Source organism: Sander lucioperca, chromosome 24 (genome assembly GCF_008315115.2).
Source record: "Sander lucioperca isolate FBNREF2018 chromosome 24, SLUC_FBN_1.2, whole genome shotgun sequence".
Classification (NCBI taxonomy): domain Eukaryota; kingdom Metazoa; phylum Chordata; class Actinopteri; order Perciformes; family Percidae; genus Sander; species Sander lucioperca.
The window spans coordinates 12002283-12015394 of record NC_050196.1 but is presented as its reverse complement, the minus strand read 5'-3'; the positions used below and the strand labels follow the sequence as shown (position 1 = coordinate 12015394).

Here is a 13112-nt window from a genome sequence, read left to right as displayed (position 1 = left end):
TGACATCAGTGCAAATATTCATAAAAACAAAAAACAGAATAGGACCTCAAATAGGAAAGAGGTGTTTGAGCCGTCGCTCAGTAAAGCATTTCGCCATTTCCTTAGCAACATGTACATGCACGCATTTTGTGGTTAACACTTTGAAATAACGAGTTGTCAAAAGCAACAGTATAAAGCCACAGTTCACCTGCACTCTTGATTTTAACATTGATCTAACAAGCTTAGATTTAACCAGTTTCCAGGACATTATGCTATATCTTTTTTATGGGAAGCATAAATAAAGATTTTACACACAGAACAGCGCATAATTTATCCTAAATGGTTTTTGTTCTAATTTTCTAAAGTTATTCTTTCATGTACATTAAATGCATATCTTTAGCTAAACAGGAAAGTATAGAGCGTAATGGTGTATATACATATATATTTTTAAAAGGTTTCAACTATGTTTGAGTTGGAAAAAATAACAATGCTAACCATACAGAATCGTATTTCCGCTACCAGTTTTTACCACACTGACTTACAGTATTATAGAAAGCAAATTACCTTTTTTATAGCACTAAAAACATATCGGGATCTCATCCCCCAATAAATGTGTTCAACAGTCTATGTGAGTAGCCGTTAATATCCAGGCCCAACTATGAGTATCATCGTTAACTTAAGCTGAAAGTGGCAACTAGTTTTCCTACAGACTTTGCTGTCAAAACAAAACCAATAAAAGAAAGAAATTATGCTCCAAGTATGCCTCTGCCTTTCTTAGAATTTACTAAAGGCAAAATACAATCAAATACAAACACATGCCCGGAGGTCTCAAGTGTATTTCAGTATTTCACACATAATGGCACATTGCAGTTCAGTGCATCCCGTCTTAGTTACAGTCTTTTAACCTCCAAGACATACCCAACGCATCATTAAGTTTCAGCCATAGAAAGGGGGAATCTGTTTTTAATGGAGCTGAATGGCACACAGGTTGATCATATCTTTTTCTTCCACAGCTTTGTTCCACATGATCTCTCTCTCTCCCCTCACACAATCTCCAGCTTACTACGGAAGGATGACAATGGAGACATATACAGTAATATCACCATGTAATTGCTCTGAACTCTTCACTGGCCCAGTCTGTCTTTCTCTCAGTATGCACACACTGATACTATCGTCAGTTAACAAGTTTTACATCTTACTTTTCTTCACAGCTGAAAGGATTTAAGAGAGTGTGTCTAGTCTGCTATATCATTTTTTATTTTATTTTTTATCACAGCACCAGTTACGTCAGTGTAGATTTGACTTACAAATGTCCTCACCCTCTTCCTTCTACTGTAATTTGAATAATTACAGTAGTCTAAAAGACACTATTCAAATGAATGGAGCCCCTGGAAAGTTGGCTTGCAAATGTGGCCATAAATACTCAAATATGGAAATATATCTGTGTGAAAATAACCATTCCCATTTTCTATCAACAGAGCAGTGTTGCAGGCATGAAAAACAGCTTGCTAAAGCCACCAAATGTATTATTTAAACATTAACTCTCAACCTTGTTGGCTTATGACAATTCAAAGCCAATTTCTTAGTTTATAGAGTCCTAAAGAGGTAAATCCCACATGGAAAAAGCTAAAAAAAAATGGAGATGTTCTTTTATAAATGTTAAAGCAATGTTTTTAATTTCTTCTCATCTAAGTCATCTCACACCCCCTCTAATATTCATCCTGTGACCCTTTTGCGGGCCCTGATTTTGAGGCCACTATCTTAAACAGGAAAATTTAAAGCTGTTTATATTTTTTATATTAATCAATGAATGTGTAATGTGAAAGGTGTCGCTCATAGCGACGAACCCACAGAAAATGATCACCTGAATCTGCAGTTCCTTTCAGCTTTAAAAATCCTTTTAGCAACTTTCAGCTCATTGTTTTGGTTTTGCGGCCCGCAGCTAAAAATGAGCTATGGAGCCAGATATCTCCCTCAGGTGTTGATGGAGACCAAAATGGAGATAAAAGGAGAGTGTTGTGCGCTTAAATTCATCAGGTGGCCAGGAACTATGCTATGTTGCTGCATGTCTGTCAGTGATTGCACACTTGCATCCACATGTGCATGCTCCCTTCCAAAACACACACACACACACACACACACACACACACACACACACACACACACACACACACAGACACACACACACACACACACACACACACACACTCTAAATGCGATGTGGTATAGTGAGCTGTCAGACCGCACTAATTCCTCTTTTTATGTGTGTCTGTCCTACTGTGTAGCATAGGGATCAGGATTGCCTTTCAGGATAACAACTGAAGTTCTAAGCTCTTGGTGTGTGTGTGTGTGTGTGTGTGTGTGTGTATCTGGGTGAACAACAATTGGCTGCTAAGCTGTAAAGAGCCTTGCAGCCACAGTGTCGCCAACAAATATCCACTGGCTGTCAGCAACGGACCGACTGTGTGTGTGTGTGTGTGTGTGTGTGTGTGTGTGTGTGTGTGTGTGTGTGTGTGTGTGTGTGTAGATGAGCCAACTTCCTGAGGTGGATTGAAGTTAAGTGCTGCTATTAGACTTAGGCCTCCAGTCGGGCTTTATTGTCTGGGCAAAAGACTCCTTTATGCTGACAGAAACACACGTGTGCAAGAATACACATGCACAGGTCCAATTTTTTTTAAAGTTTTCAACATGTGCAAAGACTTATCTGCAGCCCTTTATGCTGCACACACACCCTCCATCTCTACTCACTCACTAAACTTTTATGACAGATACACTCTCTAGCGTCTCTCTTGCTGGCTGCTGTAATCTTCTTCCTCAAGGCATAACAGTACACTGTCACTGACATAGAACTCAGGTTGCATAAGATTTTTAACTGCAGACGTGCCCCGTCATTCACCTTGCAAAGCTGTATGCTCTCCCAAAGCTGCAGAGGTGAACGTGTCTCCACGGTGCTCTATAAAAATTGAATATGAAAGTACAAAAGTTGTAATATAACATGTGCCATTGTGGACATTTTAGCACTTTTTAGGGATTTGTCACTAAAAGTCTTTGCGGCAGTGTCAAGGTGTCACTTATTCCATATTTTGGAATAAAACTTGTGTTTTCTTTATGTAATTTGACTGAATATACGGTGAGAGTAGCAGAAGACACACTGAATGGAAAGTAAAACCACAGTCAGGTGGGGGGATGCGCTTCAGCTTCGAGCTCAAGATGTGTGCATCTCTCGCCGCCCACGTCGGAAAACCAGAAAGAAACGTTCAGCTTCTGAGAAAGCGTTTTCACCGGTAAAGAGAAAGGTGTATTTTTTTTCTTCTTTTAGACCTACATTCTGTAGCCTCTGTTTGCGGCCATGTTGATGTGTTATGTTAAACTGACTTTTCTGCAACAAGCTACAATCAATGTGAGTGATTTAAAAAAAAGCAATACAAAACTTGATTTGAAGTAAATCTATTCAAAGTTTAAAAGCCTGATGTGGTTTTTTTTTTGCATACAATCTCTGCACACACTATTCTGAAAACACTGAAGTCTGCATGTTCTCATTTCAGTAACAAAGGGTTGTGTAATTCAAAGAAAGTCTCTGCTGTCATCACTGTCGAACGTGATAAACCACGGTGGCAAAGTCCAGCCACTTTCCGGAAGATGATTTACCACCGAAGAGAAAAGAGCATTCACTTCCATGATTCTTTCTATAAAACAAAAGCAAACCCATTTCACTCTCAGAGTACAGCACCATGATTCCACTCTCAGATGCCTTGGCATCTCTGCCTTTGACATGACAGAGTGACATCATCATCTTAGGTAAAAACAAACAGGTATTGTTTTGCCTCTGCCAACTGTAGCAACGGTAAATGACTCTAAAACACTTTGAGGTACTATTAGTTAATTTACTGTATTTGAAATCAACTCGGTCGTGAGCACATAAGTGGAGAAGTAACTGAACTGCAACTCAATCTGCCACTTTTCCCATATGCCTGACCCATATAATCTACATAATGTGTTTAAAGTGCAGGGATTTGAAGTTGGACTGAAATTGGAATTCTCCTCACTTTCATATAAACTATAATGACACGGCAGCTATTGTGCACATTTTTCAAAATAGTATAGAACTGCAAACTTTGTCAGTCGGAACAAACAATGAATATTAAAGATGCGGGTGCTGTCACTGCAGAAAAATAAATAAAACTATTCTTCTTCTAATTACAATTCTAACCAAAATATACAAATACAATACAAAACACCAGAAGGATATAAATACTGATTTCTTTCTTCAACTTTAAAGTTACTACATATACAGCACACTTATTTATAGTACTTTTCATGTACTAGTATAGTTGGGTATTTCTAAAAGTAGAAGACTTTTTACTATATTTTAGTACTACATTTGTGGTAAGAGTTAAAAAAAGTACTTGCACAATGAAGTTTTATACATACATATGGCTATAAGCTTAACTTAAAAACAGTGCATGAGGCAGTTAGGCCAACATTCTTCTTAAAAAAGGTGGCAAAGAGGCAACTTGCCTTTACATACTATACATTTAGTACAGTTTATTATTTTATAATCTTTCTATTTTTAACAGTTGTAATGCTTTCACAGGGTGGCGTGCATCTCCCTCACCAGCCTGTATTTCCTCTCTGTTCCCTCCCTCTCTCTCACAGGGCTGTTTGATTGCTTAAGCCTGGCCGTCAGACAGACAGACAATGCGTCCATGAAGAATAGCCTCGCTTCCTTCCTGTCTTCCTGTGCTGCGTTCTGCCTTGGTGAGCAGGGTGAATAGGCCGCTCTGCCCCGTAGCCGCCATGAGCTGCAGGGGCCACGGCGGCTAAAACCAACAAAGAGAGCCGTTCTGGGGCCTTTTTTTTCTCCAGTTCACATCCCCTCCTCCTCCTCCTCCTCCTGCTACTCTCTGCTGCCAAATCACTGGGACTGCCGGCCAGATAAACAATGTCTCTCCGTGTATCTTGTTTTTACCCTTTTCTGCGCTACTTTGTTGTCAGTATATTGGTTGAGTAAGTCTGTGCATGCATGGCATTTGACTCTAGAAGATTATAAAAGTCAAACATAAAAGTAGTAATCAGTAGTAGAATGCAATATAGTGATTCTAAACGTATTACTTCGAAAAACAAACAAACAAACACAGTATCTTAACATATTCCAAAAAGCTATAGAAGCCATTTTTGGATGTAACGTGCACCGTGAACATCCGGTTACATTTTTCCTAGGTGTACAGCTTTTTGCCAAGAAACCCTTTCAGATCCCCAAAAAAAAACGCACAGAGGAACTAAAAAGGACCTGAGAAAATCCAAGGAGGGCCCGTGTGCTTTAAGAACGAGGTGTGCCATTTTTGCCAGTGAGCATTTTGCTCACAGATGAGATGTAGACTCGAGAGACCAAAGTTGTAGCAATAAAACACTGTTATTGATCAGTGTGTGGAGAAATGTGTTTTAAGTGGAGAAATTAACTTTTTTCTCATTAGCACATAAAACATATGCCTTAGTTTGCTTTATAACTGCATGTCCCAACAGATATATTTTCTTCAACACATTCAACTAATCCCCCCCAACAAGACAACCATCTCCCTATGGGAATACCAAGTAGGAGCAGGTAGCTGAGAGGAGCGTTAGGGAGCCAAAACGACCCCCTGACTATTGAATACAGGATGAATGCATGCCGGGCTGAATACGGGGGTAAACTGTTAGGTCTTTGTCATTTAAAGTGATGCTTTTAACCCTTTGCGGTCCCTCTTCCTAACAACCCACCCCCCTCGTCCTCCTCCACACCCACCCCTTCCCTTTTCATTCACAGCTGAGACAATGGAGGGAGAGAGGAGGCATGCGACTGGAAAGATAAAGACTAAACACAAGATCAACTCTCCCTTTTCTGTCTCTAATGGGATTCTGCCCGTTATGTTTCCATCTCCTCCACCGATTCTGTAAAATAGGTGAAAGTTGATAATTATGTAAAGCAACGCCCCCCCCCACACACACACACACACACACACCACACCGTCAGTTAAAGGCTGGGGATGAATAACAAACAAGTGAGTGCAGGTTGGGCCTCTGCGTGTCAATCATGGCTCTGAATGCATACCGTGCCGCAAACACGTCCGTATGCTGTCAACAAGTGTCAGGGGCTTATGTTTCAGGCTTATGTTTCGCCTGCAGGGACATTCAAAACCAAGGAATTCCTGAACAAATCTTTGATAAAAAAAAAAAAAAAAAAAAAGGAGGAATAAAAGGGCCTAGCTGCAGGATACTGGGGAACGTGTATCAAGTGAATTTGAAGCCAGGCCAGAGTGTAATTGTAGGCTTACATGAATGCATATTTGCAAAAACAACAGAAGGGGTGCTTGGTTTTTAAGATTAAAAAGAAGTGATATAGAACCCAATTTTAAAAAGGTAAATCATTTTTCAAGAGGCATTTTTTGGAGAGCTTACAAACAGATGGGCACATGAGCACATTCCTATACACATGGCTTTACCAGAGCCAGATGTTTTTCTTAAGAAGGCCCAAGGAAGAAACATTAATGCGTCCTTGTTTGATCTCTGTAAACATTGTGGAGCGATTGTGTTGCAGAGCGGGGTTGACGATAGCTCTGCTTGAGATGTTCGTGGAGACGTTCAATTAAAAATGTCAAACACACAAGTGCTTAAGTCTGGCTTAAACCATCCGGAAAAGTCTCAAGACAAAACTGGCACTTGTACATGTTCTTATAGTGGCGTAGAAATACATTATGATCATATCTATCATTTGCTCCATCTTCTGAATATGACTTAATGGACATTAGGGGTGAAAAAAAATCGTATGTATAGTAACGATTTTTAAAAACGTACTTCTTTACAAATAAAAATAAATATCTCGAAAGAGAAAAGTCTCATGATATGTTGTTTCTAGAAATGTATTTTAAACTTTTTTGTTAAAAGAAGGAAAAGTAAATCGCAATACTCAATACTATCGAATCGCAATACTTCTAGAGTCGCGATAAATAAAAATTGCAATACAAATCAAATCGGCCATGACCCATGTATCGCGAAAGAATCGAATCGGGAAAAAGGCATATCGTCCAAGCCCTAACGGACATGTTTTAAAGAGTACACAAGACAATGCAGAAATAAAAACAGGAACAATACTGACTTCAAGGTTGTTTAATTTCAAACGTTAATATATTTGTCTTCTAATTCATAGTGAACTATTGATCCAGCGTTGACACTCCTACAGGTCACCTCAGAATCTGTGACTAAAAAGTAGCCCCTGTGAGAGGTGTGACACATTAACAATGCTTCCTCAAAATAAATATGTTTCATTATAAAATAATAAACCTTCAAATAAATATATATTTTTTTTAACTTTACACTAAGCAATGTTGGAATTAGAAAATAAATTTTTCATATAAGGTCACTGTACAATTTACAAGTAGAAGGGATAAGACTTTTCCTTTGTAAATTACATTAAATGATTGATATACATTCCAGTGAATGTACAAACATTGTATGAATGAACTGTTTACTGATTTCATATAAATGTGGATTTATCAAAGTGCCTCTGGTATGGCAGAAAACTTTTCACAGTTGAAGTATTATTATATGTACAAAAATAAAACATCTGTCAAACTCATTTTCTAATGTACATACCTTTTGCATTTCCTACTTTACATACAGTTAATAATAGGAGTCTGTTCTTAGCATATAAGTTGTATTAAATGTAAAAAAAAAAAAAAAAAAAAAGGCTAGCTATTTGGACTCTCATAGCAACAACTCGATATCTGGGCACTTGAGTGAAGAAATTATTTTTCAGGATTGAAACAGTAGTTGAATATGTCTTTTCATACCTTATAACATGTGGAGTGCTTATTTTGGTTTACAGTTTTGTCAGCCAAGCATTAAAAGTTGACAAGTGAAGGAAAAATGTGACTATGTTTCTGCCCAGATCTGGTAGGCATGAAGATCTAGATGGGGAACACACACGCAAAAAAACAAAAAAAAAACAAAAAACTCAAGCATCATTAGCTCTCTAAATCAAACCTTTTAACTACAGGACCATCTATCAGTTCAGTCAACATGGAGTCTTTTCATCCTTCTTGCATTTTAACATCATTTGTAACACCACCATCTTTGTCTATGATGGCTTGCCAACATCCTCACAGTGGATTGGGTTTGTGTTCTTGCACCGACAGCCGGGTCGCGTGCCTCGGTCGTAGCAGCTCTGGCACACGGCGACGCATCCTTTAGCCGGGAGGTAGCACAGGAGGCAGGGGAAGAGCAGGGCGAAGAGCGACGCCGCCGCCCAGCGGACGCAGCAGTGCGACTGCGAGCACGAGAAGGGCTTGTCGGCGCACGTGTCCTCGTCGTCGCTGGAGCAGTGGTAGAAGAGCCCCTTGACGCAGCAGATGCATGTCCCGTACTCCACTGCGCTCTGCGCCGAGCACATGCACCGGCGGCCGCACATCCAGCAGGAAGGGAGCGCCCGTGGGCGGCTGCACTCTGGGCACCGGCACCGGCCGCAGTCCTCGCACTTGTTGGCGTGCGTGCCGTGATTTTTGTAGCTTCCGTTGCCTGGTGTGGCCAACACGTCCATGCACTCACCGCTCAGGGGCTTCAGCTCTTCTGAATTCAGCTCCGCCCGTTTCGGCTGGGTTCTGATTATCTGGTTACTGCCTGGCGGGCTGCTGAGGAGACGCTGGCCCGACGAAGTACTCCCTACGCTGGTCCTGATGCTGCTCTGGGAGTCCTCTGCACTGGAGGACCGCAGTGTGCCCTCCCTGGAAGGGATGGACGTATTTGTGTTTCCATACTCAGTCAATGAACGCAGATTACGGAGATTATTGGGCCCCTCTTCCACAGTCTCCTGCTGCCCACTGGTCCGTGGACCTGGCGACGTAACCAAGTCACTCCTCTGTCTCCTGTGCTGAGAGGCTGGAGAGATTTGGGAAACCGTGGGCCCTTCTGTGTACTCATTACTACTCCCGGTTATGCTGATCTGATCCAGAGACAGCACTGCCGGTGTATGGGTCCCGTTGTTCAACCCAGGATCTGGCGAACTACCTTGGGTTTGCGGAGGCCGTGGTTGCGCTCTCCTTTCGTCATGCGGCGTGCCCAGCGTGCCGGCCGGTGGCGGTGACCGGCCATGGCGTCCTCCTCCCCCGTCGCTGTCGTTCTGACTTGTGGAATCCATATCGGGACTGAAGGGTCACTGTGGCTGGCATGGGACACATCTGAAGTCCTGTAACAGAAACAGACAGTTGATATCCCGTCGGTGATAAGCCATGCAAATGATGACATGCAAATCATAACCAATATCTGTACAAGGAAATAAGGCCTAACAAACACATCATAGTGTTGGGGAGAGAGATGGACGCGTTGGATTACATAGTTAGTGTAATGTTTGGAGCCAGCAGTGAGGGGTGGTTGGCCGTTTTCAGAATCCGATTTTGGAGACTTGCTTTAACGCAAGAGTGGCTCTATGGAACTACAGCCGTCTGTGGCTACTAGAAAAAAAAAAAAAAACAGATAACAAGTTTGTTTACTCTACTAGCGGGTTCAAGTTGCAGGTCCAGGTGTCATGCTTATGAACTGATATTGATTTATTACTGATATTTATTGAATTTAGATGCTTCCCTGCTTTGTGCATACTTCCTGTTTCCCCACACCCATGAAACAACGACGACTAACCTCACCAAGACAAATAAATCAGAAAGTTTACTTGGAAAGATGATTAATCAATGAGTCGATTGACAGAAAGTTGATCTGCAGTTAACTCCTGTAGCTTAAGACATCAAACATGAACTGCAACATCCCCGGTTCGAGTCGGGCTTGAGACCTCTGTTGCATCTCTCTCCCTAAATTCCCGTTGTCTCTCGACTGTGTGCAACAAACGCTTAAAATGCCCTAAGAACGTTCAAAATAAGAAAAAGAAAATTAATGTGCAACTATTTTGATTGATTTACTACCAAAAATGTAACTTAACTAAATGGAATATATCCTGGTTCAACTAACATGAATACACCCTGGTTCTTTTAGTCTTTTTAGATATAAAGCTTTATATCTTTAGGTTTTGGCTGTTGGTCAATGAAATGTCAACTGGGGCTTTGGGACATTGTGAAGGGCATTTATTTGACTACTTTCTGCCGTTGTATGAAACGGTAAATCAAGAATATAATCCAAGAGCTGCAACGATTAGTCAATTAATCGATTAGTCAATCAGTCGATCAACAGAAAGTTAATCTGCAAATATTTTGATAATCGAATAATCATTTGTCTTTTTTAAAAGCAACAGTGGGAAACATTTGCAGGCTCCAGCTTCTCAAATGTAAGAGTTTGATGCTTTTTGTTGCCATACATGATAGTAAGTTGATCAACAGTCCAAAACCCAATAATAGTCAGACAAAACATGACATCTGAATTGTTTTTGGACACGTCCTTAGACTTCTAATGTAATTACCATGTGTCAAACGGTAGCCAATATGTATTTACAATTTTCTACACTAAATATCTTAGTTATACATTATCTATATGGATCAATATTTCCATTCTCAGAGGCTGTGGTGATGATCAAAGTTCGTTTTTTTCTGTTGAGAGCTGAGGGAAGTAGGGTACTTTACTGAAGACTGAATATGGCCCAAACAGATAACACAGACATGGAAAGTTAAAGCTACGAATAAGAGTGAGTGTAGGCAGAACAAGGGTACTAAATGGTCTTTAGTTTTACTATGGACTGCGTTTTGTATATATATTTTTTAAGTTTCTAACCTTAAACAAAAATTCTGCCATCTAGTCTATGGGCACTCACAGCCCCAGATCCCTTGTAATGTCACTGATTTACCGTATGGAGGGAGTAAGTATTAGATAATGCGGAGTGACAGGGCAATATGCTAACCTATTCAAATGCACAGCCTTGTTTTCACCAACATATCACATCAAAGTAAATAAACTGACAGTAGTGGCCTTAGTTCTCTTTACTTGTGGTAATTAGCTTTCAAATGCCATCTTTGGGGTTGTGAGTGTCCCTCCTTTCAATGACAATACAGGAAGGGCTTTTGTTTGTTGCATGGCAAAAGGCCTGCAGCAACCTTCGCCATTCTAACCCATTTTACATTGTGACACTTTTGAAAAGATGATGAGTGACAAGATAAAAAAAAAAAAGTTTGGAGCATGAAAGAGTCCATGTAAAGTGTGAGTGATGCCTTCAAGGGTGGTGGTGGGGGACTGAAGCACTGCTCTCTATGAGCATGCATGAGGCTCCTTTAGGATTTATGATCCTTTTGCTCCAGATGAAGAGCTTGCAGGCACACTCAAATGATAACCTGTTAGGGGGGTATGTGCGGCCCCTCGTGCACCTACAGGGCCTGTGTGCAAGCCATGTTGGCCACAGTGGGTGGGTGAAGTGTGGGGGCTGACGGAAGTAAACTGGAGCATAGTGATGGCATCAGCTCTAAAAAATGAGGTTAGAGATATAGAGAAAACAAGCCTTTTCAAACAAAAACTGACAAATGACAAGGCTAGTACGTTGAGTTAAATATAGAAATTCAATGAGTCATTTTGTTTCTAATTCACATCTGATAAGGCAGCGTTTTCCAGTGTGTGGCAGATTATTTTAATATTGCAAAGATACATTTGTGCAGAAGATAAATCGTATATAGTTTCAGTAGACAGGCTATGTTGTTTGCATGGGAGGGAAGCAACAGGATGCATGAATGCACATAGAGGCAAACACTTGTGCCAACTTGGACGCGACTATTTCCTAATAAAGCAGACGCCAGCAGTGAGATGGACAATTAAATTAGACATTAGACTCAGCCCTGGCAACGTCATAAACTAATGTTTACGATTCAAAAACCATTATTAATCCCACAATGGGGACATTCACACTGTTGCAGCACCAAGGGATAAGAGGAAAAGTAGAAGACACAGATTAACACACATTAATAAATATAATTAAAGAGAATAAATATTAAAATATGTAGCGTATAGTAAGCTAAAGGAACGGGGGGGAGGGTTGTAAAAGAGGCTACACATGCAAGCTAAAAACTACGACTCAAACTTCTTAGAGCATGTTAATAAAACAACAAGAAATACGTATTGTTTTAGTTTGTGTTTTGCAAAAGGCTACACTTACCGTGCTTTCGACCCTTTAGCTCCCGTTTAGGTGAAGTAAATCCAATATGAAAGAGTGTTTATTCCATACGTCAACAACTCAGTCTGGAAAGCCGTCGGTAGAATCCATTGAGAAAGTTTCCAACCGGAGCATTTTGATTAAAGGCAGCGCTAAGACGTAAATCCCATGTTTTGCGCAAGAGCACGAGGCATTAAAACGAAAACTTCACAATCAATAACCGGCGGAGTGTAAACTTCACTTCACTTTTGCAGAAGAAGAAGTAGAGGGGGGGAAAGGGACAAATGAGAGACAAAACTCCAGCTCAGAAGTAGTATTAATTCGGTGGGTTTTATCCGCAAGGCTCTGAGGGCTGGCGAGTAGGTATTTTTTCTCATGTGTGAGTGTGTTTTTTTTTTTTTTTTTTTTTTTTTTTGCTCTTTCCGGAGAGGAGGTCGGGATTTGGGCTGTAAATGGCGTCAAGCTGAAGGGGGAACAGAGCGCTTGTTGTTGCAGCGGATATCTCGCATCCGGTGCTCAACCATTGGCTGCCAGAGAGCAGCCATTCACACCCAGTCTTATCAATTATACTGCAGGGGCCAAACTCTGCTGGTCGACTGCTGTGGAAATACGAGGGCTGCCCTCCTAAAGTCCAGAATTTCTTATCGTGCGTGGCCCATTTTTGAAGCAGGACTTTACATATCACTTCCCTGAAACACAGCAGTTCATGCTGGTGGGGTAGTTTTAGGATAGTTCAAGTTTCACATAGGCTGCAAATATGAAAACAACATAAACCAAAAATCAATACATTTCATTAGACTTTGAAATGGCACTTATATGGGCTATTAAGTGCTACTTTAAATTCCGTGAGCAAAAAAGGTAATTTAAAGAAAAAAGTATTCTGTACGTCTAACTAAAATATCTGTGGTGTTATCTATAATATAGGAGTGTAGTACAATGTTGAGGTACTTGTACTTTGCTTCAGTATTTCCATTTTATGTTACTACCGTATATACGTATACTTCACTACATTTCAGACAGATAGTGT

At 40.6% G+C, this 13112-nt stretch overlaps 1 protein-coding gene across 2 annotated transcripts; it reads right to left on the bottom strand.

Moving 5' to 3' along the window:
* Nucleotides 1–7107: 7107 nt before the first annotated feature.
* spry2 (sprouty RTK signaling antagonist 2) lies at nucleotides 7108–12644 on the bottom strand. Of its 2 annotated transcripts, XM_035998745.1 has the most exons (3): nucleotides 12089–12644; nucleotides 9110–9196; nucleotides 7108–9079 (listed from the first exon to the last, which is right to left on the bottom strand). In XM_035998745.1, the coding sequence occupies exons 2-3, from the start codon at nucleotides 9146–9148 to the stop codon at nucleotides 8093–8095; spliced, it is 1026 nt and encodes a 341-aa protein (XP_035854638.1). In that variant the 5' UTR covers nucleotides 9149–9196; nucleotides 12089–12644; the 3' UTR covers nucleotides 7108–8092. The 2 variants fall into 2 exon arrangements, with proteins under 2 accessions (XP_035854638.1, XP_031148064.1); XM_031292204.2 differs by having other exon boundaries at nucleotides 7108–9196; nucleotides 12089–12642.
* Between the last annotated feature and the right edge of the window lie 468 nt (nucleotides 12645–13112).